This window comes from Melanostigma gelatinosum (genome assembly GCF_949748355.1).
Source record: "Melanostigma gelatinosum genome assembly, chromosome: 10".
Taxonomy (NCBI): Eukaryota; Metazoa; Chordata; class Actinopteri; order Perciformes; family Zoarcidae; genus Melanostigma; species Melanostigma gelatinosum.
The window spans coordinates 25,530,490-25,556,390 of NC_136643.1; the positions used below are offsets into that span (position 1 = coordinate 25,530,490).

Sequence of the window (25,901 nt, forward strand, 5' to 3'; positions counted from 1 at the left end):
AATGTAACATTAGAGTCTTCCTGTTGGATATAAATGTAACATTAGAGTCTTCCTTTTGGATATAAATGTAAGATTAGAGTCTTTCTTTTGGATATAAATGTAACATTAGAGTCTTTCTTTTGGATATAAATGTAACATTAGAGTCTTTCTTTTGGATATAAATGTAAGATTAGAGTCTTTCTTTTGGATATAAATGTAAGATTAGAGTCTTCCTGTTGGATATAAATGTAAGATTAGAGTCTTTCTTTTGGATATAAATGTAAGATTAGAGTCTTCCTGTTGGATATAAATGTAAGATTAGAGTCTTTCTTTTGGATATAAATGTAACATTAGAGTCTTCCTGTTGGATATAAATGTAACATTAGAGTCTTTCTGTTGGATATAAATGTAACATTAGAGTCTTTCTTTTGGATATAAATGTAAGATTAGAGTCTTTCTTTTGGATATAAATGTAAGATTAGAGTCTTCCTGTTGGATATAAATGTAGGATTAGAGTCTTTCTTTTGGATATAAATGTAACATTAGAGTCTTCCTGTTGGATATAAATGTAACATTAGAGTCTTCCTGTTGGATATAAATGTAACATTAGAGTCTTCCTGTTGGATATAAATGTAACATTAGAGTCTTTCTTTTGGATATAAATGTAACATTAGAGTCTTTCTTTTGGATATAAATGTAACATTAGAGTCTTTCTTTTGGATATAAATGTAACATTAGAGTCTTCCTGTTGGATATACCGGTAAATGTATTTTAATCTTCCCGTCCGGGATATTCAGCCTCTTGTGGATAAAAATTGTATTACAGCAACACACACTTTTCTTTCAACCGGATAAATATAAAAACAAATGATTTCATGAATTTAAAAGGATTATCCTGGCAGAACATTTTTCCAACTGTTCTTAAGTTAAAAAACAGCCAAAATCTGACGTAGAAAATATTTTTTCCTCTCTTGACTTCCATAGTTTCGGTCGATCGAATTGCCATGTAAAATAAGAGATTCAACATAATGCTAGTCATTCTCTCATTCATCCTTTCATACACTGCGCAGCTCTGTGAGCAGGATCAGTGCAGTCTGGAACATTTTGGGATTGATGAGTCAGCGCTCTGACTCCGTCTGCCTCTCTGTCACTCTCTGCAGGATTCTTTCTCCGGGCTGATGTAAGAGCAGCTGTTTGTGATTTGACAAAGTGGTGCTCCTCATCCGTTCCCGGCTCTGACGGCACACGGCTCTGATACTCTGATTCACGCCTTCTTCAACCACCGGACTGACCCCGGACCCACCGGCCCGTCGTGTATTCTGGGTGTGGACCTTGAAGGATAGTTTGGATGTTCTGCAGTGTGGTTGTATGAGTAACTTCTCCACAGTCACAGTTGTACTACAGTAGATGGAGCAAAGTGATGGAACAAGTGTCCAAACCAATCAGATACAAGCAAACCGTGTCCAATCGAGGGACATGCAGACGCCTCGAGCTATTATTTGATTGATAATGAAAACACACCGTTCCACCGTCAGTAATAATCCTCCTGGCTTTCAATAACAGAGCCGCGTATCGAACCCATTCAGGTGTCAGCCGCGTGTTAAACAGCTGTGCATCACGTATGACGTGCCCGCTCTCCTCTAAACACGCTTAGACTCGTGGCAAATCAACAAGAGGAGAAATACAGATGTTTTTCATGCACTCCTGGCGCTGCAGTGGCCACTGACCCGTTTTAAGGACTCGCGCATGTTTTCAATCAGCGTGTTCGTGTCCAGGAAAAGACGACAGGACGCCAAGACATCGGCGAGGAAAAGGTCATTAAGGAAAGCTCACTACAGGTCTGTACTACACCAACGCCAAGTCATCCATGAGGCTGCGTACTGTCAACAGTATTCAGATGCATTCCTAATTAAGCTCCTCTCATGAAACTAGGTCGCTCGTATATGGCGTTTGATCCTTAAAGGCACGGTTCACATTTTAAACACACCAGACTGCATCAACAGAACCAGTGGTTCTCCCTCTCAGAACACAGATGTTGCTGGTGTACCGCTGCCTCCATCAGCTGGTGTGTTCGTGTTGAGTGACTTTGGGGTTTGGCTTCACCAGTCACTCAATCACACAAACACACCAACCGATGGAGGCAGCGGTGCACCAGCAGAGAGCAGAATAACAGCGAGGGAAAGAGGTGAAAGAATTCTAAATACAACATTCACTTGAACTGATATGGATTCCTTTAGCTGTCTCATACAACCACACTACTAAACATCCTCATAATCCAGAATATGTTTCATCTTATCTCCATTTTTGGTGCTCTCACTGCAGAACAAAACCAAAAAATCTGTCGTCAATCCAACACGTGAGCAGTTGTGTGACTCTTGAAGTTGAATGAAGTTTGAGTTTTGTCTCTGCACCTTTTGCAGTTTATTCAGTGACATTAAGGTAACAGACATAGTGTTGATGACGACTAGAGAAGCTTGTATAAACGAGTTAACCGGTGGATAAACATCAGGTCGCAGCAGCTCATGACAGATGAGACGAACTGAGCGATGGACCTGTTCTCTGATCTCCTTCATCTTCTCCGCTTTCTTCAGCTTGGTGGCGTATTCTTGAACTTCCTTCAACCCCATGTCTGTGCACAGCCTCACCAGGAAACGCAGGCCTGGACAAACACAAACACATTCGTCTTTCCTTCACAGTCTGATCAGTCGATCCATCGGCGTCTGTTGAAAGGCGTGTGAGGATCAGGATGACTTACATTCCACATTGTCTGGAAACTTGCAGTGAATGTCTTTATACGTCTGCAGAGCTTTCTGGTAGTTTCCTGTGAGGAAAGGAAAAGAAAACAGATTTATGTTTAGAACTTGAATTGAGCTCCTTCAATAGTTCCGTTACTCTTCTCCACACTTTCCCCCTCGACGTCAGTGAAGACACAACTAAACGTTACTAGATCAGAACACACCTTCATCAAATAGATTACAGAGTTCATGAATCTACTTTTCAGTCTCAAATTGACTGAGAATAGAAGTTGAAATGTTGTTTGAATCATCCTCACCACTCTTTCTGTAGCAGCTTGCCACCATGAGCTGCCACTTCACCTGCGTGGGTCTGAGAAACACATCGCGTCAGTACGAACACACTGCACTGCGATGACTTCTCCTTATGAGGAAGAGATCGGTAGTTAAAAGAAAAAAAGATCAATTCTGAAGTCAGCCGGAAGGCTTGAACGTCTTTGTTCAAGAACAGAAAGAACTTCCAGATGAGAACCAGCTTCGTGTTTGATGGAAGAAGACGTAAAACACAACACGATGTAGTGAGACACGGATCACTTCATCGCGTCTGGAAAGTGTAGAAATAACATCGTTAACAGTTCTTACCTCCAGACCGCCAGATCACTGAACCGCACACTCGAAATAACTCGTTTCTTATTATGATCTTGTTCTTATACCTATAGATGCATTTTAAAAGAAGTGAGCGTTGTTGCAGCGTAGTTCCAGATATATGGAGCATCAAAACTGAACGCTGCGTCGTTACGTTTCATTTTGACTCTGGTGACAGAAAGCAGACCTGAACCAGCAGCCTCAGAGGTCTGGGTATGCATTCTGGTCCGAAATATGTGTTGATATAAAACTACAACTTGAGATATTTCTGAAGATGAACTTCACTTCAAAATACTCTCACATTTGTTGGCCTTACTTTGGGTCTGAACTGCCAGTTGCTGCAATTATCATCAACTTCACACAAGTCTGTCATCGTTCCCTTGTGACTGTAGCTGGTGGTGACTTACTGTATCAGCGTGGCTCTTTCAAAGTACGGAATGGCCTTCTCGCAGAACTTGGTCTCGATGTAGTAAGCCCCGAGCCACTCGATCACATCGATGTTGGAGGGGAAGTACCTGAAGGACTGGACGGAGACACATCGGTCCTGGTAAGTTACTGGAATAAAGCTTTCAGTGATTTCTCCTCCTCACACATGCACCTCATTCAGGAACATTTCCGTCTGCAGTCCTTTCACACACGCCATGGCAATGCTGCAATAGAGTGAGCAAGGGACCGTCCAGCAGGTGGCGCTGATGCAACACTTATGGAAGCCAACCGCCATGAAACCCAACAGAAGAAGAAGAAGAAGAAGAAGGAGAAGAAGAAGAAGAAGAAGAAGAAGAAGGAGAAAGGCGGGATGTACTTGTACGCAAAATATTGTGGTACCTCGTAGTAGCACTGGAAAGCCTGGGACTTGTCCCCCTCGGCCACGTAGAGCTCTCCCAGTTTGGCCAGTGCCTGGGGGTCTGTGTGGGTAACACCCAGGACCTGGTTCAACCACTCGATGGCCTGTTGGGGATCCTCCAGAAGCTCATACATGATGCCAGTGAGTCAAGGACCAACAGACGCTCACATGGGAATGGACAGCTTTGAATCCCTTAATGGAAGAACGTCCCAGAAACACCTACAGATGTGCAACTGTACACACAAACACAGTCACATGTTCTCATTAGTGGGATACAGGTGGGCCAGCTGGTACATGACTTGGGCACTGTTCCTCAGAATGGCATGGAGCTTCAGGAAGCACTCCAGAGCTTCCTCCAGACGCTTCAGTCCTTTGTACGTCAGACCTGAGGCCACAAACTGTCAATCAAGTAGACGAACTCTGGTCTGACACGATAAGAAATTTCTTTCTTCTTGATAGTTCTTGTCAAAGGAGTGTCTTTGAAGAGAGCAATAACAGCACGAGAAGGTGGTGAAAACATTGTGAATATAGCGTACACTCCCGAGCTGGTACTCCTCACACAACCCCAGTTACAGTAATCCAAACTATCCCTTTGTGGGTACTATACTAGAAATTGACCTCTGCACTACTTCCCGTTACCCAGGTTATAGAGCGCCTCGGTGCAGGAGGAGTCATTCCTCAGTGCCTCTTTGTAGAACTCTGCAGCCTTCTCATAGTCCTGCTTGACGAACACCGTGTTGCCTTTGTTGATAAGTGCCGCCGGGTTGTAGCGATCTGCGGTCATGGCGAGGTCGGCGTATCGGTCGGCCTGGTCGTAGTCCTTCTCCTGGAACGGGTGGAAGATCAGACGTCAACTGTGCTGAAGTGTCCTTGGGCACTAAGTCATATTTATTCTAATTCAGGGTTTTAAGCTCCGGAAATTTAAATCCAACCCCAGTTTCAAATTCACCAATGAGAGGATCTCACCAGGAAATAGAGGAAAGAGAGGTTGGTGGCTGCAGCACTCTTCACTCTGCTGTCCTTCTTCTCAAATGTCTTCAGAGTCGCCACCGCCTGATGAACACACGAGAACAAGCTGTAAAAGCTGGACAGTAACACTGTAAAACGTCAGTACAAGCGCGACTTCCCCAGCATGTAAAACACCTACAAACACCAAACATCAAAGCATGACGTGACCCGAAGCTTCTGGTGTTTAGTGTGAGTTCATTTATTTTAGTAAATAACAGAATGTGTCATGCATATTTTAAACACGAGAGGATATAAAGCAGACCATAAACCATGAAGTGAATCACACTTTGTAAAATAAAACTCCTCACATTTGATTGGTGGTTATGTCACTGTACATGCATTATATACTGGGGAGATTATCCAACAACAATACGTCTTTAAACCACCAGCTACACTACAGCTGCAGGCTACACCACCGTCTATGAAGAGCATCAAAGCACCACACACATGCATCAGACGTATGTATGGAGCTGCAAAGTCTTCAATACCAATTCAATAAACTCAGAACTATGACACAAATAGACAAAACAATAATAATTTGTGAAATAATTAACTCTTTATAATAAAACGTTATTTCGTCCTTATTTTTAGACATTTTTCTGGTGAAATGCCCGTCAAAAGTCTGCTTTATGTCACTTCATTTCATAATATCACTTCTTAAGAGCAGCTGTTGAGCTCAATGCACAGAGTTTGTGAACAGCTGAAAGGTTCCCGTTTTATTTTAGGAAAGGATCGTGGAAGCAACGTCTCGCTTTGTTTTGTATTATGGCGATATTTTTTATATATATATAATATTATATATATATATATATATATATAATATTATATACAATAATAAAGTTTAGCTTTAATAATTTCTTCAATAATTTCACAAATTCCTGGTTCATTTATATATTTTACACAACTTATTGATATGATTATATGTTTTATAATGTCTTTTGTGTTTACTTAACAATAATAATTCCACAGACGTTGGCTGCTGCAGTTTTAACCAAAGTTGCTCTTGTTAAAGAAGGAAGCGTAATATTAAATAGTTGCTCTCTGCACACAGATTCTCCCTCCTGGTTTGTGGCTTTTCAAACCAATAACTGCTTCTCCGACTTCTCTCGGCCGTGATTTGGAAAAAAGCAGCAACGTGTGAGGGAGGAAAAAAGAACCAAACAATCTGAACGTGAACAGGGAAACAGAAGGCAGACGTACCTCAACCTCAGGCATGCAGATGGGAAGGAAGCGAGGCAAAAGCAGGAGAGACCGGAGGGCAATGAGAAGCAGTGTCATGCTGCACACTCATGAAACAGCATCGGATGTAAACAAAGACAAATGTGAACCACGCTGGCCAACAACCGCACGGTAACAACGGTGAGGAAATAAAAAGATGGACAAACATTAAAACAAAGACCGGATCATCCACATTTTAGGTCTGTACAAAGAGCGATACCGCACTCTTTCTCCTTCATTTCAAGTGTAAAATGTTTTCACAGTTTTTATTCATCTGTTGACATTTATTAATTGTACTTAAAATGTAGGTGCAAAATGCATGCTTTCTTCCTACCACTTATATTTATTTTATCTGTAAAAGGAAGGTTTTCTGTTTGTATTTCTTTTTAAATGTACAGCATGTTGAGGTACAGTCTGTATGAAATGTGCTACGTAAATAAAGATTATTATTAATACTTTAACAATGTATAGATGTAATTGGTACTCCGACACGTTTTCTTTCCAGGCTCAGATTCATAACACAACACGTTTCTGGTTCGGTCTCTTATGTAACTGACTTACACTTTTGTAATGATATTATTTATAACGGATGTTTTAAATTTTAAGCATTCACGTTAAATAATTGTGTTGAACTTCTGGCTTTACAACTCTATTCTCAAATATCAAATCTATAACAAGGTGGCAAATATTTGTGCGATACCGCGGCAACCACCACAGACTAAAGGAGCGAGATTTTAATAATAATAATAATAATAAATTGAGTGGTATGGCCCTTTAATCCTGCTGAGACTCACCTGGTTGAAGTCCTTCTGTCTGAGGTAGGTGATGGCTTTGTTTATCTCCAGATCGTTGGCGAGCTCGACATACTGAGAGCTCTTCACCATGTCCACACACCTAAAACAACAACAACCACACAAAAACATGGAATTATTAACTCCATCTCAATGTGACCAATAAACCAGGAGCGCCGTAGCTTTAGATGTTGTAGAGACGTGTTGGTATGGGGCTGATGAGTTTATCTGATTATCTTTGACAAGTGACACAATATCACAGTTTCTCCTCATATTTTTAGATCGTCGTGGCCAAAATAATTTGTGATACAAAGTTAGTCAGTGAAATAAATGAATCTTTAACATTGTTTGTGTGTTTTTGTTCAACGACTTTACAGGAAAATCTGAGATCTGATAAAGGGAATGAAGGGAAAACACTTGAAGACATCCGATGACACTCCGTCCTTCTGAAACATGCAGTTCAGCAGAAATACGCTCTCTAATCAGACCCATGCATCACTTAGCAGCTTGAACATCGTGTTTCTGAGCTTCTGTCGGGGAGCCGGAGTCCTGCTGTACGTTACATACTCTCTGGTGTTAAGATGTGAAGATGAAAAACAAAACAAACCAGTCGAATCCGGTGGCAAAAGAAGTCTCAATGGCCGGAGCGATGAGCTTGGCCGCCGTCATGATGTACTTCTCAGTCAGGACTTTTCTGTGTCGAGTACACGGAGAGAAAACAACAACATCAGGCGGAGAAGGACGGGACACAGATCGTGTTGCGAGTGACGTTTTTCTTACAGATCTCTCTCCATCGTGTGAAGTTTGTCGTTCTTAATGGCCTCGATGACCAAACCCGAGTCGGCGTCGTCCTGAGAGACGGGACAGGACGAGATTTACATTAAGACGGTTCTTACAGGAGCCACGTTCAACAATCCGCAACGCTTTCCTCTGAATATTCGTATTCTGGATCAGGTCAGTTGTGATCTAGAGACAGATCATCAGTGATGGAAAGAGTTTAACCGTGTTCAGCAAATAATCAGCAGCATTTTCAGCCACGTTGAAGGCTTCTTATTTTATCTTTGTATATCACTCTAAATAACTGTTCTGTGATTTTAGGAATATTGAATTCACTGACTATTACTAGCAGCCAGACAAAAAGCTGTTGTGAGACGCTTATGACGTATTAATAATAATAAACTTTACTTCTATAGCACCTTTCAGAACACCGTTACAAAGCGCTTTACAGTAAAACAGAACACGTTCTGAACACAAAGAGAAGACAAAGTAAACGCATACAAACACAAAGTAAAATCGGATTAAATAAGTTGGTCTTTTTTTATTAAATCAACTTTCTTTACTGAATATAACTCGTCAGCTGGCGGGAGGGCAAACTGCTAAACGCCAACAAATAAAGATCAAAGCAGAATGTTTCGTTGGATAAAAACATGCTGTGAATTTTGGAAATGATTGAATGTATCTTTTGGACTTCACAATGCTCTCTCTGGAGTTCATGGAAATGTTTGGATCACACCACTGGATTAATTCTAAAAAAACAGTTTAATTTTAATAACATTAGCTGCAAACACAATAAATGCAAAAAGAAGAAAAGCGTCAAACGATTGATTTAGAACTTGAATGTTGGAACGTTATGGATGAAGCTTCGAACTATTGGGTTCAGCCCCACGAAGAGAGAAGGAGGAAGACGAAGTGTTTCATAAAGGTTTCATAAGTTTACATAAACATACGTGACTGGACTCACATTAGATGGGATGTACTTGTCCTCGTCGTCGATGCCCAGAGGAGCTGAGATGAGCTTCTGAAAGGCCTTCTTCATCCTCTCCCGGTCACCGATGGCGTAGTAGCACAGGATGAGGTTGAAGCCCGTCTTGATGTTGGGGCTCTCGCTCATGATGTGCTCGAAGGACGTTATGGCGTCCGAGTACTGGCCCATGCGGACGAAGACCACGCCGATGTTCTGCATGATCTTGATCCTCATTTCCTTGTGCGCGTTGGAGATCTGATCCAGGGCCATTCGGTAGAACTTGATGGCCTTCGGGTAGCTCTTCTGTTTGACGTAGATGTTGGCCATGTTGACTTTCAGGCGGCCTGGTGGAGCAGCACAGACGTAGTTTGAGGGAAAACCACAGCAAAGCAACAACTGATAGATAATGTTACATTATCTGAGTTCAACACGTGAAATCACAGGATTTTCTGTCCTGCCTTCATAACCGAGTGGATTCATGATGGCAGCCATCGTTTAAAGACACCTGCTCACCTGCGTTACTGAACATCTTGTTCTTCACGATGACCTGGTAGCTGTTCAGGGCCTCTGGGGACATTTCATTGTTCGCATACTGGTTGGCGAGATTCAGCAGAACCTGGTGACGACAGACACGTTCAACATTTCTAAATCAAATCATAATGAAACTTACTGTATTAAACTGTAAGAGCATTTCTCTAGCGCCACCAAATGCAGAATGCAATGCAGCTGCTGTGCAAGTAACACAGGTCGAGTTGTTTTTAGACATTCAATGATAAAAACCAGGCTTAACGAGTGGATATTTCAAAGAGTGAAGAGTGAAGGAAGTTGTATCTACAGACACTGGAACGACTTGTGATAAACAGCAAACTGTAATGACTTACAGAGTAGGTGAGGTCTAGATTGATGTGGTCTGCATTGCCAGACTGCTCCCTCTGTCTCACCAGGGTTCTCTCCTTCCTCCCGGCCTCTTTGGCTTTGTCCAGAGCCTGCGGAAACACACCAGTAAGAGAACATTTACAGCAGAGACACATCTTAAAGAAAGTATTTGAACGCTTCGGTTAGAACGAGTTTCTGCTGCACTTCAAGATGAATTACAAACCCTACATGGTGTCTAATTCAGTGTACAGGCAACTAAAGGCAAGTGAGCCAGAAGCTTTATTACAGTGTTGACTTTGGTAGAAAATGTGAGGCGCCTCTGAAGAGTTAGACTGAAGAGCGGACACATGAATCACTGCCACACTCGGAGGCCCTTCTCTCCAAATCCAAACAGACATTTTCTACTAAACAGGATGTTAAAGATTGACAGAGTCTGACCAGTTGTAAGGCTCCAACGCTCTGGGCCATGCAGCTCTCTTCTATCAGGTCGTTGACTTTCTTCTCCAGGATCTTGATCTTCTCCTCGGGCCTGCAGGACCACAGAAACAGCAAAACAATTAACAATGAGCCACAGAGTCAGAGTCCTCCTCCACCGGCTCATTAGAGAACGTTCACTGTTATCTGGAGAGCGGCTGAAGCATTTTACTCTCAGAATCAAATGTATAGTTGAGAGAATGAAAATGTAAAACCCATAATTAAATTGTTTTTAGTTCCATTGCAAGACGTGTTTCCTTGTAATATGAATTGCTTCTTTGGATATAACAATTATATACTTTATTCTGACTGAATATGCATCTTTAGATCAAACACCTCATCTTAGATGATGCTGATATAATCTTAAACAAAACACTGAAACAGTTTAAAGATGGTTTAAATGTAAACTAACAACCTACCTATTCAGCCAGGCATTGATCAATAATGCTTTAATGACATCTTTTAGACATTATAGACATTTTATAACTGTATTTTATCTATTTTTAGACTTATTTGATTGTATTTAAGTTGAAAATTGTGATTCTAATTGTATTAAACTAGATTTTGTTACACGCAGCTTTAGTACCATTACTGTTATAGCTTTTAATGTTATTGTATTACATTTGTATCATGTTATTGTGTATTGGTCTCAAATTGTTAAATTTTAATATTGCTTTCTTGCTTTTTTTCTTCTGTTGTTTTCACTTGTTCTGTCTTATTTTCAGCTTGACAGTCATCTGTGGAGGACTTTGAACCGCACGTACTATGAAAGGTGCTATAATAAATAACGTTTGATCTCACGTGTCCTCGTTCTTGGCTTCAAGTGGAGCCGCCGGGCCTCTGGACTGACCCAGAGGGTCAAAGGTGGAGCCTGTAAATACATATCATACTTTATTGTTTGCATAGTTACACTCCTAGAGATAAACATAGAGGCTCAGGCTAATACAAACTGCAAAATGTCCTTGAGTTCATGAAGATTAGAAACAAAAGATTAACTTCCACAATGTAGACACAGTCTAAACATAACATAAGATAACTGACCTCTGGTCAGGGAGGTGTAACCTGCTGCTCTGACGGCAGTCATCGGCCGGGCTGCTCCATCCTGTCACATTTAAAACATAGCAAATAATGTTGAAAATATATCGTGATATTGTTCCCAATTTGCTTCATTTTTCACAATTTTCTTCCCAACAACAAAGCGATTGTTAATGTTTGGCAGGTTCTCATTGATCTTTGAGTAAATGCATGCGTTTATAAAGCCTACAACGAACCCGATATTGATCTAAAATCACGACACGTGAAGCACTGAGTGAGTGAGATCTGTCAACTAACGCTGAATAAAAACCATGCGGGTCCATCGATCCTGCTCACCTGCACAGCTCCAGTCATGGGTCGGCCCATTGAAGAGGCCAAAGGGATCCGAGACTTCATGACACAAAAGGTATGAGACGGGTGAAATAATATAATTTATGATGCAAATATAAAACAAAAACATGTTTATTAATAAGGGTGTATATTTGAAGAGCTCTTCATAGTTATCTTGGTTATTGTGAGTGTATATTACTTCTTTATCTTTTATTTCATGTAGATCACAATGAAACCAATGATGGTTTTAAACTGCACACTGTGACACCTTCTGTACACACCGGTGAATTCATCTGAGCAACAGAGGTGCTTATTGAATATATTGTCACATTGATATCTAGAATGTTAGTTTGATGCAACGATTCAACAAAAGTCTAGAGTTCAATAAAAAAGCAGAGTGAAGGACTATTGCAGTGTGTCATATTGTACTTACTCCAAAGGAAGTCGCGAGAGGCCGAGCTCCGATGGCAGTGCCAGGAAATTTGGCAGTCATCTGGATAATTAAAGACATGACATCTTGTCATTAATATTAACTAATTAGTGCAATTAGGATGTACTTCATCCTCCTGTCTGTCTGTCTGCATTCTTAATCTGAATCGAAAACGTAACTAGCGACACTATAGCAGATACTCACCGGAGGTCTTCTTCCATGACTCGTCCTCACTGCCTGCTGGAAGCCCACATCATTCTCCAACTCCTGGAAATGTGTCAGTAATTAGTAATAATAATAATAAACTTTATTCCTACAGTACTTGTCAAAACAAAAAGGTAAAAGGTGCTTTACAACACAAAATAAAAATGGTAGCCAAACAATTAAAGTCAGTCTAAGAGCAAACATTGAGCAAAAGGATCTACATATGAGAAATTGTAATATATAAATATAAAAAGCTTTTAAGAAGTGACATTAAAGATACAACTTTAATTCGAGCCACAAACCATGTGAAAGCTAATAAAGTATGTTTTTAAGAAGGATTCAAAAGAGCATAAGCTGCCAGTCTGACCTCCTCAGACAGACAGACAGACAGACAGACAGACAGACAGACAGACAGACAGACAGACAGACAGACAGACAGACAGACAGACAGAGAGAGAGAGAGAGAGAGAGAGAGAGAGAGAGAGAGAGAGAGAGAGAGAGAGAAAGCGAGAGAGACACACATACAGACAAACAGACTTTATTCATCCTGCAAAGGGAAATTTGTTCGCAACAGCAGCAAAAATATATTTGAGCAATCAAAGTAACGGAGTAAAAAAAATAATAATATTGAGTATAGAAATGCACAATATATACAATGAAATAGAATAATATTAAATGAACTAACTAAAGAGTAGTGCAAAGATAAAACCAAACAACAAACAAACAACAGAGTTTACTATTTACATATTCATCAATAACCAATCATTTAAAATTATTTATGTTGTTTTTAATCCATCTATCCAACTCCGGGTTTAAGCCATGCAAGCTGCCAACTTCAGAGCTAGCTCACCTAGCATAGCCGCTAGCTCACCTAGCATAGCCACTAGCTCACCTAGCATAGCCGCTAACTCACCTCGGAGTCGAACGTTGGATTGTAGTCGTTGTAACCGGAGTAAAGATCCTCCTCCTCCACAGCCAGGTGAACGTTCTCCATCTCTCTCGCTCTGTGACGAACCGCTCATGAACAATACGAACAAAACAAAACCTGTTAGCTGTTATATAAATACACAGAAAGGTAAACAGCGAAGACAGTTTGTGTTGTCGTTTCAGGATTTTCAAATCCCACAATTCAACGCGGCATGGGTGGGCCGATTTACCTTTCCAAACCTCTGATTGGTTTACTTACACGTCAATCAACCATTAGCACGAACACTATTAGTCGAAGCTGATTTCACCCGTTGCTAGGATACAGATGTAACCTAACAGCTAGATTTTATCATTCACAGCTCAGTTTCATCAAAAGCATGTAAATACAACTCACAATGAACAATAGCAGTAAATTAATGGCGGATATGTGGTTCGTTCTTTGTTTTCGACGAGTTAAATGCAGTATATTTCAGTCTTTCGCGTGTTTTGTCCTTCTAGCTGGCCGTACCCTTACATAGCAGCGTGACTGCTGAGGGGCGGGGCTACAGTTTTAGTGGAACAACGTTTTTCTGATCTGATCTCTGCATAAAATCTTAAAAATGAGCTCTTCTGACATGAAGATCATTACTGTAATCGGCAGGTGAGCAACAAAAGACGCTTCTGTGTTGTTTACACTTTTCATCTAAGGTGTTATTATGTCATTCGTGGAACTAACATGTAACTTATGACTTCCTTTACTGATACTCATGCATTTACATATTGTATTGTTTAAACTTAATTATTTCATATGACTAAGATAATTTCCTGACATGTTATATCGTTATACCTTTGCAGCAGCTCTTTCAATCAGGAGCGTGTGTTTTTGGTGTCAGAAGTGTAACAATATCTGAACACAAATACACATTTACGATGTCAATAATTAACGAGTTGTACCCCAAACCGGACAGTTTTTAGCTAATGTTTCAATACAATTCACTTACAATGTTGATAAAAATGATCGTGTAATGTTTTCAGTTGATTTAATGGTGTCTTTTCTTTGGGGGATTTATCTGTAAATACAGCTAATGTATTTCAGATGAGCATTTTAACATTTAGGAAAATGTAACGTTAGTTGTATTGTAAATTATGTAAATGAATCAAACAAACGAGGAGTGTCAAAGTGAAAAACAAGAGTGAAGAATGAAACGGACATAGCTTGGCTTTCAATGATTAATCATTTGACCCTTAAGTTTACCATTTTAGTTTATATTTTTGCAATACACTTTGGAAAGATGTATTAAGTTGTCTCATTCCATACATTAATTATTGTATTATCCATATTATTTATAGCACTAAAATTATTATTTTACGTGTAACATTTGAGTTGCTGTTGCATGTCCCCTTAGCTTAGCTTAACTTTAGTTCCGACCTGTCATTGTTCTGCGGGGGACATGTTTGAGTGTAACAGACTCTGAGATGAGTGAAGTTTGGTGTAACCTGTCTTACCATATTGATGTTGATTTAGGAAGATTATCTAACCACAGTGCTAATTGTAGTGCGCTTATTACCGACTTATTACAATTATTACGTAGCTTCGTGGCTGTTTGGAGGCTCCGCTTATCGCCTTACATTTTAACCTTATTTCAGGACCCTGTTCATTATTTCTATGCTCTCAGCTGAAGTTGTCAGCCCCCTGGTGTGACCGCTCTTAAACAATGAAGTAAATAGTAAAAGTCACAGCCAGATATTCACTCACCTGTGTTTGATGTGCACAAACATGCACAAAAATCTTCCGTAATATTCTGGATCGAAAACCAACTAAACCTGAGTTTCCACTCCAGTGTGTGTGTGTGTGTGTGTGTGTGTGTGTGTGTGTGTGTGTGTGTGTGTGTGTGTGTGTGTGTGTGTGTGTGTGTGTGTGTGTGTGTGTGTGAGAAAGATTGAAGTGTTGGGAACTACAAAAAGAGAGAGATATGCAGCATAACATAAAGAAGGAGTTATTTATGTTCATGGAAGAAACCATAACCAAAACAAAAGAACACACCAATTGTGACATTAGTGTTGTTGAATGTGATTTTGTTGTCTTCACAGAGAAGAGATTAAAGTCAACAGTGAACATCTTACATTATTATTTGCGTTTTGTTTCAGCGGGCTGATCGGCCGCTCCTGGGCCATGGTGTTTGTCAGTGGAGGCTACAGTGTGAAGATCTACGACAACCAACCAGGGCAGTCTGCCAACGCCATCACAGAGATCAGGTCAGCCTCAGACATGCACTCATCTATTACCCCTGCATCTGCATCACATCCTCCTGTCGGCCTAGGAAAGGCCTTGTCCAAAACTTAAACCGTTCTTCCTTCCAGCACTTGCACAGAAGACACATGGACACTCATCAGTGACCTCTTTTTACTGAAGGAACACACGGATAGACACGTGTTCAGGCCTCAAAACTCTCTCACTGCTGGTTAAACATTACTGAGGGATGACAAAGGACTTTTGGTGAGAACTTCACGTAGAGTAAGGAAAATCTACAACCCGTAAAACTAACTGTGGAACAAAGCCAAACGCTATACAAGGATCTCATTGTTTGAGAGGGCCCTGTTTTTAAAAAGTGGAGTTTCCTTTACACCACTTCTACATTCAGGTATGTCGCCGACTGCAGCAGCTGCTTCTGTGCTGTCATGAGCCAGCATGGATAATCGTAACATGAAATTTCTTCCTTCAAGAATTCAGGCTCCACTCTGTTAACATCATTTATTGAACCGTACAAATCTGCTGCCTTCGTATTTTGATAATGCTTCCGAGACATGAGCAGAGTAATGTCGCATGGCATCGTCTTGGGAGGAACTTGGGTTGAGCGTTGAGCCTCCTCCTCTGTGTGTGTTGGCTCAGGAAGCAGCTGGAGGAGCTGGAGGAAGCTCACATGCTGAGAGGAGATCTGACCTGCAAGCAGCAGCTCTGCCTGCTCAGCAGCTACGAGGACCTGGCTCAGGCTCTGGAGGGAGCCTTCTTCGTCCAGGTGACTCACCAGCACATGTTGTGTCCTAATGCTATCATCCAATAAACATTAGACGCGACACATGTACAAGATTTACTCAAGTTATGTACAATGTTGAGGAACCTTTTATTCTGAAGTCTTCATTTAATGCTGCTTAGTTCTTCTCCTCCACTATATTTCATCTAAAGACGTTGTACCTTCTACTTCACGACATTAAGTTCCTTCACAGATTAAGATTCATGTGATTAGTTTATAAAATATGTTTCTGTGCTACAGATAAATACAAAAGTTGTACATTGAACTGATTTGACAGAAGAACTTATTTGTTCATCACACATTTACCTTTAAATCTATTATAACTAACCTGAATTCATCAGATGCCGAACTTTAAAATACGATTTCCTTGTATTTTTGAGTAATTAAGATACTATGCAGTTAAACGTCCGCTTGAAAATGACAAGTATGTGAGCACAGAGAGACGGGTAGGGCCAGAATAAATCAATCCTCTACAGACTTCAGGAACAATGGAGGACTTATTAGAAACAGGGAAATAGCACAGAACGATGCAAAGTTCTCCCTGTTCAGATAGTCAGCGTAACATTTCCTGTTACCATGACGCCAACCGACGCAATCCCCCCCGTTATTGATCCGGGTTTTTCTAAAGGAGTTCAGGGAGTTCAGGAGTATCTCTCAGTCAGACTGTGTTACAGAACAAAGCAGGAAAACATATCGTGAAGAAGAGAACAGAACAAAATGTAGCACAATAGATAGTGAGCTATAAATACAGTACAACTCTCCAGACAGCTGTCACTCCATATCATCACATTAGTGCTCACGCATTCGGCAGGTATGCTGCTCGACCAGACCTTCTTTTCATTGGCTCACACTTGATGGATGTTGGAACAAGCGTATTGACGTCCCACTATTGCCTTCGAGAGCCACTCCTTTCCAACGCTGTGACAGGGAGGACTGTAAAATATGGCTGAGCCTCTGATGGACAGTTTAAAAACCCCAAACTGGTTGTATCCAGTTTTAAAAAATACAGGAACAATTTGCCCGTCGACTTATTTGACAGAGAAGATTTTCGTGGGAATAGTTTGCGGCTTTGCTGTAATCAAAGAAAGATTGATGACAAAGTTAAAGGATCCTTTGAGTCACACAAATTACATTTTGACCTTTAGTGGTGTTGATCTCTACCGATAGTTACAAACAAAAGCAGTTATTTATTTGACTCCCACTCGTCTTTTGACTCCCTGACGAAAACTTGCCGCCGAAATGCGTCAGAATTAGTCTTTAGGTCTAACATGACCATGCCGTTACAATAGATGGAGTCCCGCGGAGCTTTCTTGTGGTTTTAGTTGCGAGGACTGTTGTGATGAAGTGTTCATCTTCACTGTGATGCTTTGCTGGTGCTCTGCCAAGATGAATACAAATAACTGAGTTACTGATTCATCGTTTCGACTGGACGATTGTGTTATTCTGTGTAATAGTGAAGACAGAAGTTTTTATATTCATATGACGGTTTGAAAAGTGGGAGCAGGAGCATATTATTTACTTACTGTCGAGCAGAAATAATGTCAATGGCACATTTTGGTACACTTTCCCTGTATGTGCGTCTCCAGGAGTGCGTATTTGAACAGCTTGAGGTCAAGCAGAGCGTCTTCCAGGACATCGAGCGTCTGGTGGGGAAAGAAGTCATCCTGAGCAGCTCCACCTCCTGTCTGGTGCCAAGCAAGGTCTTCTCTACAGTACAGAACAGGAGTCGCTGCCTCGTCTCCCATCCGGTTAGTGATGCTCCACTCCTGGGACCAGTAAAGTCATTTCAACCTGATGAACTACAAACCGGGGAAGCCAGCTTAGATAACAATCTCCAGAACATGTATTTACAGGTTCCTTGCCCTGTTTTTCACAGTTTAGCACATAAACCTGAAGCGCACTGGTTCCCAAGTTAAAGTCTGTTTAAACTTGAATATCTATAGTAATAATAATTATTATGATGAACTTCAAAGAACGCACAGGACAACTCGCTCTCCTTTTCCTCTTTTTATTATCAACCCACTTTGCTTTGTTTACTTTCTTACGACCAATTTTCGGATCAGCAATACAATCAGCTAGCGGAGTTATTGACTTTGGCAGTAGAGTTATTTAAGTTGGTAACCTTTCAAGAAAACAAAGTACACAAATGCCTTTCAAGTCATCTGCTCCTATTTACCTATTCCAGTGAAAAATACATATATATATATATATATATATATATATCTCCATGTAATTATACTTCATCAAAATAGATGCTGCAGCATTGTACAAAAATAGCCCTTCGCATCAACTTGTAACTAAGAAAAGTCAACTCACAACAGAGCTGCCAAATAAATCAAGCAAACCAGACTAATATGAATGCTGCTTTATTGTTCACAATGTACAGTATTTACTGAATTTGACTGGAAACTATTTATTTCGTTCGATTTTTGATCAGTTTTATCAATTCTCGTGTGGTTACTATGTTTCAAATTGAGCATAAAATCTGTGTAAGAAATGGTATCGACCCAAAAATTGCTGCAAGAACTTATGTGACCTAATGGAACACGGCAATGGCCATCATATACTTCTATCATAATGGTCTGAGTTCTGTTACACCTTCACAATTTGTTTCAATTCATCAATTAATTTTTATGTATAGATTTGTGACTAGAATAACTTTACACACACTGCTGAGCTGCATCTTCATGTTCCAAACGTTACAGATGATGTTCACCACTTCTATGTGGCGTCTACTGTTGACCTGCTGTCTCCCCCTAAATATCCCCCGTTCCCCCCTAAGAAACGAAAACAATCAGATCTCTGTGAGTCTCTTAGGGTTGAATGCTGTACTTACCACTGTATGATCAGTGACTCTCCTGTGCTCCTCAGGTAAACCCACCTTACTATGTCAAACTGGTGGAGCTGGTACCTCACCCAGAGACAGCAGCAGCCGTTATGGACTCCACCCACTCCCTAATGACCAAGGTAAAGACCGCAGCCCAAACAATCCTAGGTATGTCAGGACCTGCGGGAGAGATGCAGTGAGTCAATATCAGGAGGACAAACGCATGAAAAATGAATGAATGTAGGTCCGGAATGGAGTTATGTGGTACGTGTAGTGTTGGTAAAACTCCTAGCGTGCAAACAGTTTGTCCATTTGTGTGTTTGTTGTACTCAGGGTTTGATTATCTGACATCATAGGGATGACAGTGTGTCACGACTCCCTGGATTACCGCACTGATTATTCAAAACAAAGCCTTGCAAGTCTGTGCAAGATGAATTTCATAACATGCTGAGTTAAATGCAAACCTGTGACTTCCTGGAGATGATCTGTTTAATTCCCTGGGCGGTAGTAAAGATTGGTAGTAAAGTAAACAAACTTTGACCAAATGTTCTTAACCGTGCAGAATAATAAGTATTGTCTTTTAGGAGATAAAGTACTGCCATTCACTTTTTCATAAATTGTGTTTATTGTATTTTTTAGAAAAGTTCAAAGCACATTCTACATTGCCAAGTTTTTACCTTAGAATAATGAAGACTAGTAGTACCTTGAACTGTATTAGCCCATGTTATGTTTATGCTACATGTACATTCATCAAGACATCGACCCCGCATTGTAATTCTTGACACAACTTGTTTCTCTTGATTCAGGTTGGCCAGGCGCCCGTCCGTCTGACCAAAGAGATCGATGGCTTTGCCCTCAACAGAGTGCAGGCAGCCATTATTGCAGAGTCCTGGAGGCTGGTCCAGGTCAGTGTCTAGTTTCTGTCCTTCGGTGAAACGGTGGAGTTAGACGAGTTATTTCACTGCTTTTCTTCTGAAACTAGTGTGGAATTTGAAACACACCTAGAAATCTTAGCCATGCCCTGTTTCCATGTACTAACAGGACTTTTTCCTTTTTAACTTGTTGTTGTTTTTCCTTTTCGACATTATATTTATCCTTCACCTGCAATTAACTCCACATCAGGGTTAAAGCTGGAGGCCGGGTCATTTAAATATAAATGAACGTCCACTACATTAAAGCACTTGCCAAAGGAGTTCACACAATGCTGATTCGGCTCATTGCCGCCAGTGAAAGCTCACTGCGTTTTGCAATATACCACAGTTGTAGTGTCAGTGGCGACTTTCCTGCGCAGGCGCACCAGAAGTGGTGCGTTTTTACGTCAACCAGCCAGAGATAAAAGGGGGAGACGATAGCGGCTGAGCAGCAGCTAGGAACGGGGTGGCAATCCTCATGCGTCCATGAAAGGTTTCTGGAGTGGATGCTGCAGATAAAAAAGGAACTCTGCGTTCAGAAGGAGGTAAAAAAAAAGAAGAAGAAATCGATCGACAGCGAGGACAAACAGATCTTGACCTTTTCTTTCCCTCTACCCAAATTTACACGGGAAGATGTGAAGAGAGCACTTCTGGGGGCGATGCGGCGAGCTCACCTGCAGGCCTATACGTCATAAGCATGCACCAACATTGTTTGTGTAATTACACTTTTTGCCAGAGGGGGAGACAAAGGTTCCCGACTGCAGGTTTTAGGTTTGAATTATTATATACTTTTTCCTTTTTCTACCTGCTTCATGAGAGTGAATATAGATGCTGTTTTAGATTGATTGTTGAGATTAGGAATAGTATTAATAGTGGCGTTTTTATTGGCTAAACACCAACTCCTTTGTTTTGAGTGAACCAAGCAAGTTTAATGACAAATTTGGCACATTTGTCTTCAAATGTTTAACAATTGCTATATGCCCGAACTGTATAATATTAAATATGAATATCCAGCAAAAGCAAAACATTTTAACGTGTCAATACAACGTTTTGAGGGTTAGGTCCTCGGTCCTAGTGAAGGTCCTCATAACGTCAGAAACACAAGAGTGTGTGTGTTCATGTTTTTTAATCTCTACACAAGAGCTCCTCAGTCTCAGTGAGGCCTTGTGTTGCTGAGTATCGCTGCTCATGGTTTTGTAATGGAGGCAGAAAAGAGGAAGCCCCTTGTCGGCTCACCTCTGCTGTAATCTCCATGGTCTCCTTCCAAAATAAAAAAAAGGAATACAATGAGAGTAAATGAGCCTTAGCCTCTGATGACAGGCGCCATTACACGACCACTCAGGGAAGAAAAGCGTGGAATGATTGTGATGATTGTTACCTGAACTGAACTCGCATGAACACATTGTGATTCAGGCTTCGAATATCACAGACAGAATTATTTCTGTAGAAGATTCATTAACTTTAGTGCTAAATATTTGATGATACTTTCTTGTTGTATTTGTTTCAAGGCTCTTGCTCCTCTCTTTTGTTTTCACATTTGATTCATTGACCTGTGGGTCAGTAACACTGCTGGTTTGGCCAGTTCTCCCTTTCAAAGGGCTTTAAACGCATGGCCCCAGTTTGTAACGCAGACTTTTCTGCTGTAAATTTGTTTTCACAGGCTGATTAATACAGCCCTTAACCCTTCAAAGAAGTTGCTCTGAGGAGAAAAATGTGTGTTAAAAAGCTGCCATAACTTTCACCGAGTTAAATTTTTCAGTCAAAAAATGTAACTCAGCCAAAAGTGTCCCTCGTGAGGCACAAGGGTTCTATTAAACTGATGTTGATGAGTAACATTAAATCAAAAGTAGAACTTGTTCGGATCAGAAGTCTTCAATAATGAATTTAAATAATAACACAGTCAATGTCTGCAATGCGTTTGTCAGAGTAGGTGGAAGTGTTCGATATCTGACTTTGGAATTAATCTCTTCAAACGTTGTGTTGGTTATTTTCTGACAAAAACTCCTGAATGCTGACCGTTGACTAGATTACAAGATGATTGAAGCTGTGACGGATTAGCTCTGCCCTCTGTCGGGATGAATTACTACTGTATGTTAGAACAACTCCCATCTCTTATTTCACACACAAACGCAGGACATAACTCCAGAAAAGCGTCTTCGATCAGTCTCTATGTCTTTCTGCATCTCTTTTCTCTGTCGGAGATGTTTAACAAGTAGTGTCCTTCTCACAACTAAATCAGCATATTGCTTCCTTGTCCCTGACATGACTGTACACGTTACAGTGTGTAACTCTATCAGACAGACACGCATGCTCACAAATCATAAAGCAACACTAAACGTGGGACAACTGCAGCGAAACGCTTTAGGAGAACAAAGCAAAGTCAAATAAATCATGATCCAACAGGGAAGGATGTGAATTTGGGTGTGACAGCACAATGTTGTCAGTTATTTCATCAGAGAGGGTTTTTCCATTGGGCGATGCAGATCTTTGTCTTGTTGTCAGCTTCAGTTAGAGTACCATGTTTAGAAAACTGTGTTTAAAAGAAAACAATGATACTGTTCTACGAATGACATACTTTGGCCTTCCTAGAAATTAATCTGTCATAAAAGACCAAGAACTAAGAATAGTTTACATTTTATATGGATGTAAAACTTTATTAAACCACGAATGCCTCATTGAGATATAACAGACTTAAAATAACAATATATATATATATACCACAACAAATACATTTTAAAAAACAGATTACATTTTTGAATAAAAATGAACAAATACTACTGTATGGAACATAACATTACTATGTACCTTTTTATATATGGGTCACTACACTGACAGAGGAACTTGTACGTGTAGCTGTGAAAACACCTGTAAAGATGCACCGACACACACATTGAAAAAGGGAAAAATAATTCTATATTCAAAGGATTTTTTACACTCCAGAAAGGATTTTCTGCCGTACCGAAGAAGGACGAATGGATTTCTTCTACCGTACACTTCTAGTGAGGTTCGTCCATCACATGCATTTATGCTTGCATGGAAATCTGCTCATTGATTTGCATGATTTCACAGCAATGACGCCGCTGCGCTTGTTTCTTTCTCATAATATAAACAAAGGACACAATAGTCTTCAGCATTGTGTCACCGATGACGTGTTTAAAAACAGCTTCATTTCCTTCTTTTGTATTTTTAAATACAAGTTTTAGTACCAGTTAAACGCGTACTCTGCCTTGATGTACTTACGGTAGAGTTGAATCGTGTTTTTTAGAAGATGACTTTAGAAGAAGGCTTGTTTTGGAAAAGATATTTCACGAGTTGCGGATAGAGTTCACCTGCAATTTTAACTTTTTATTTTTAATTTCAGCTTTAATGAATATTTTTAGCTGTCAGCCCTTTTGACGACGGACATTTAGACTTGTTAAAGCAGTAACGTCAATGATGGCTACATTCCACTTGGTATTGTGCGTGCTCACTCGCTGACACGGCTTATGGTGGGACAATTAATTGATGGAACCATTGTCAACGTTATGAGTTTACACCTGTGCTTTTCCTGCTTTGACAAGTCAAATTGTCTGCTGTGAAAATGGTCTTTATATAACAATTCTCCTGTTTTAATGCTTTTTCTTTTAGAGGAGTGAAACAGCAATGTGACATTTTTAGCACTAAGAAATCGACTTTTATTAGATTTTCTTTGGTTAAATTGATTAGACGCTCACAAGAAGAGATCAACCGGTATTATGAGAAGAACGCGTGGGAGGGATGACTTGCAACAAAAGGTCCTGGCTTTTGGATTTTTGGAATTTGTTCCAGCTCTCCTTGAAGGATCTCTTTGTTTCAAGAGGAGCTTCCTGGTTGACTGATGAGCCGAGCGAGCCTTCAGTCAGGTGAAGGCTCTTGTTAGTCCAGTCAATGCAACAACAGTCACTGAGGAGGTTCCCCCGGCTCAGACATGCCAAAGGCCTTTTTCTGTCTTTGTAGTTGTTTTCTGTCTTTGTAGCAGTTTTGAGTGTCTCTGCAGTTGCTTTGTGTCTCTTTGTAGTCGTTATTTGTGTCTTCGTAATTGTATTGAGTCACTTTGTGATTGCTTTAGTCATTGTGTACTTGTTTTGGTCTTATTGTAGTTATTTATGTCTGTAGTTGTTTTGCGGTCATTTTGAGCCTTCTGCTTGGTATGCTTGGTCTCTTTGAGTGACACTTTTCAGGGGAGAGGCGGGCTCTTGACACGTTGGGCCACTGGGCCTGTGCCCGAGAGGCCCGTTTATCAATCCACCCAATGCTGGGGATGACATCCAACTGGCTTTCAGCTTCTGCGAATCACAGCATACATCGAGGAACTGAAGCAGAGATTACTGTGTCCCTCTCCCCCCTGACTGCATCCATGCATCCACTAAGATATATTTGTGTCTTCACACAGACCTGTGGAAGCTCAGACTCACATCTACATGACATTCCATACTGTGCATGGGTCACTCCCTTGTGAGGCTCCTTGTTGAGCAGGATTAACCCTGAGCATGCACCCTTAGGTCCCAGCTAACAAAAATGCCACGTTGCTGCTAAAGTGTCGAGACTTTTCTCTGGAAGGAGCTCCAGGCTTAGTGCAACAGAGAGCATTGTTTTTCATTTCAAACTTTGGCAACTGTGAGTGTGTACACAGCTAAGTGTCTCTAAACATACAACTTGACATCGTATGCAAATAGCACAGTAGAAATGGTTCTTTACATGTTTTAAATAAAGAGCTCAATGACAACCAAGACTGTTTATAAAAAAACATTTTACAAACCCTCCATTCAGCATCCATCAAACAAGCTTTTTTAGCCAATGCTATAGTTCAGTTTGATTTAGACCTGTCTAGTTCATGGCAGAGCAGCAATAGACCTTTCGAGATATTTTGACGAAGTATAGAATGAAACAGATGTCATTCATAGCATACATTTGGACTTGTTGTATTATCTGTATGCGTTTCATTCAAACTTTGTGTATGTGGAAATCACCAAACTGGTTTCTAAATTTAAGGCGTAACTAAATCTGGCAACCTGCTGGCTTCTCACTGAGAACCAGTGGCCGTGTTTCTGGTTTCTGTACCTCGAATATGTGCCCAGTTAAATTACGTAGACAATCGAATACCTCGAGGCTTTTAAAGCAAATTCTCAGCATTGTTAACAACGTGGCAAAGAGTTAAACAAACCCATCTGACAGGAATGAGCCTTCTATCTTTTTGACAGCTGCTCTTGTGAAAGTTGATCAGCAGGTAAATCCTGAACTTTAGTCGGCGTCAGTTGTCGTAGCTCAGTACGTGGGCCCGGCTCTCATTAAGTCAGGATGAATGAGAAATGAGCTGTGAATGTTTTATTGACATGAAACTCTTGAGCTGAAACACCGCTCAGGAGCAGGTGAAGTGGATGAACCAGCTGACCTGAGCTTCACACAACTGTCCGGCCACGTGGCTGAAAGTGATTTACTGTAAATAGAGGAGAAAGTAAACTCTCAGAATAAGTTGGACCAGATTCCTGTACCAATTAATTTGGTCTTGAGTGAGCAGGAAGGTTAGAAATTGCGACAGCGGAGGTAAAATAAGATAAGATAAAATAAAACTTTATTAATCTCTAAGAAGGAAACTATTGTGCCAGAGTTTCATTAAAGATTACAACAAAAGAATAAACAATAGAATAAAAATATATGAACAATTTAACAATTATTAAGTGGAAAATAAATAATACTGACACTATTGCAAACTAGAACACAATAGCAACAAGAGAACGGTAAATAAATGAAGTAAAATACAACAATGAAATATTAAGTGTATAAGAAGTGGTACTAACACCAGTGCCTAATGAAAACTAAGATAGAAAAGTAATATTGAGCATGATATTAAGAGAGATATTGTCAATGGCATTAGAAAAGTTGCAGAAAGTTATCCTG

General features: G+C 40.4%; 2 protein-coding genes across 3 annotated transcripts in view; one reads left to right on the forward strand and one right to left on the reverse strand.

The window, feature by feature from the left end:
* ift88 (intraflagellar transport 88 homolog) overlaps positions 1–13,403 on the reverse strand; it is a 34,251-nt gene extending 20,848 nt beyond the window's left edge. The window contains exons 1-21 of the mRNA XM_079276838.1: positions 13,223–13,403; positions 12,310–12,372; positions 12,109–12,168; positions 11,682–11,735; positions 11,352–11,412; positions 11,112–11,181; positions 10,275–10,365; positions 9,842–9,946; positions 9,474–9,576; positions 8,958–9,304; positions 7,997–8,067; positions 7,824–7,910; positions 7,220–7,319; positions 5,166–5,252; positions 4,839–5,025; positions 4,472–4,584; positions 4,181–4,327; positions 3,763–3,878; positions 3,031–3,083; positions 2,734–2,799; positions 2,531–2,637 (exon numbers count right to left, since the gene is read on the reverse strand). Of these exons, the coding sequence (XP_079132964.1) occupies positions 2,531–2,637; positions 2,734–2,799; positions 3,031–3,083; positions 3,763–3,878; positions 4,181–4,327; positions 4,472–4,584; positions 4,839–5,025; positions 5,166–5,252; positions 7,220–7,319; positions 7,824–7,910; positions 7,997–8,067; positions 8,958–9,304; positions 9,474–9,576; positions 9,842–9,946; positions 10,275–10,365; positions 11,112–11,181; positions 11,352–11,412; positions 11,682–11,735; positions 12,109–12,168; positions 12,310–12,372; positions 13,223–13,303 (2,169 nt within the window). The 5' untranslated portion in view covers positions 13,304–13,403. The remainder of the gene's footprint in view (positions 1–2,530; positions 2,638–2,733; positions 2,800–3,030; positions 3,084–3,762; positions 3,879–4,180; positions 4,328–4,471; positions 4,585–4,838; positions 5,026–5,165; positions 5,253–7,219; positions 7,320–7,823; positions 7,911–7,996; positions 8,068–8,957; positions 9,305–9,473; positions 9,577–9,841; positions 9,947–10,274; positions 10,366–11,111; positions 11,182–11,351; positions 11,413–11,681; positions 11,736–12,108; positions 12,169–12,309; positions 12,373–13,222) is intronic.
* Positions 13,404–13,764: 361 nt separating this feature from the next.
* The window catches only part of cryl1 (crystallin, lambda 1), a 19,633-nt gene continuing 7,496 nt past the window's right edge, over positions 13,765–25,901 (forward strand). The window contains exons 1-6 of one of the 2 annotated variants that reach the window (XM_079277056.1): positions 13,765–13,876; positions 15,364–15,471; positions 16,106–16,232; positions 17,834–17,995; positions 19,119–19,214; positions 19,881–19,979. In XM_079277056.1, coding sequence (XP_079133182.1) covers positions 13,836–13,876; positions 15,364–15,471; positions 16,106–16,232; positions 17,834–17,995; positions 19,119–19,214; positions 19,881–19,979 — 633 coding nt within the window. In that variant the 5' untranslated portion in view covers positions 13,765–13,835. Of the gene's footprint in view, positions 13,877–14,892; positions 14,936–15,363; positions 15,472–16,105; positions 16,233–17,833; positions 17,996–19,118; positions 19,215–19,880; positions 19,980–25,901 lie in introns of those variants that run through there. The other variant, XM_079277057.1, reaches the window with a different exon arrangement.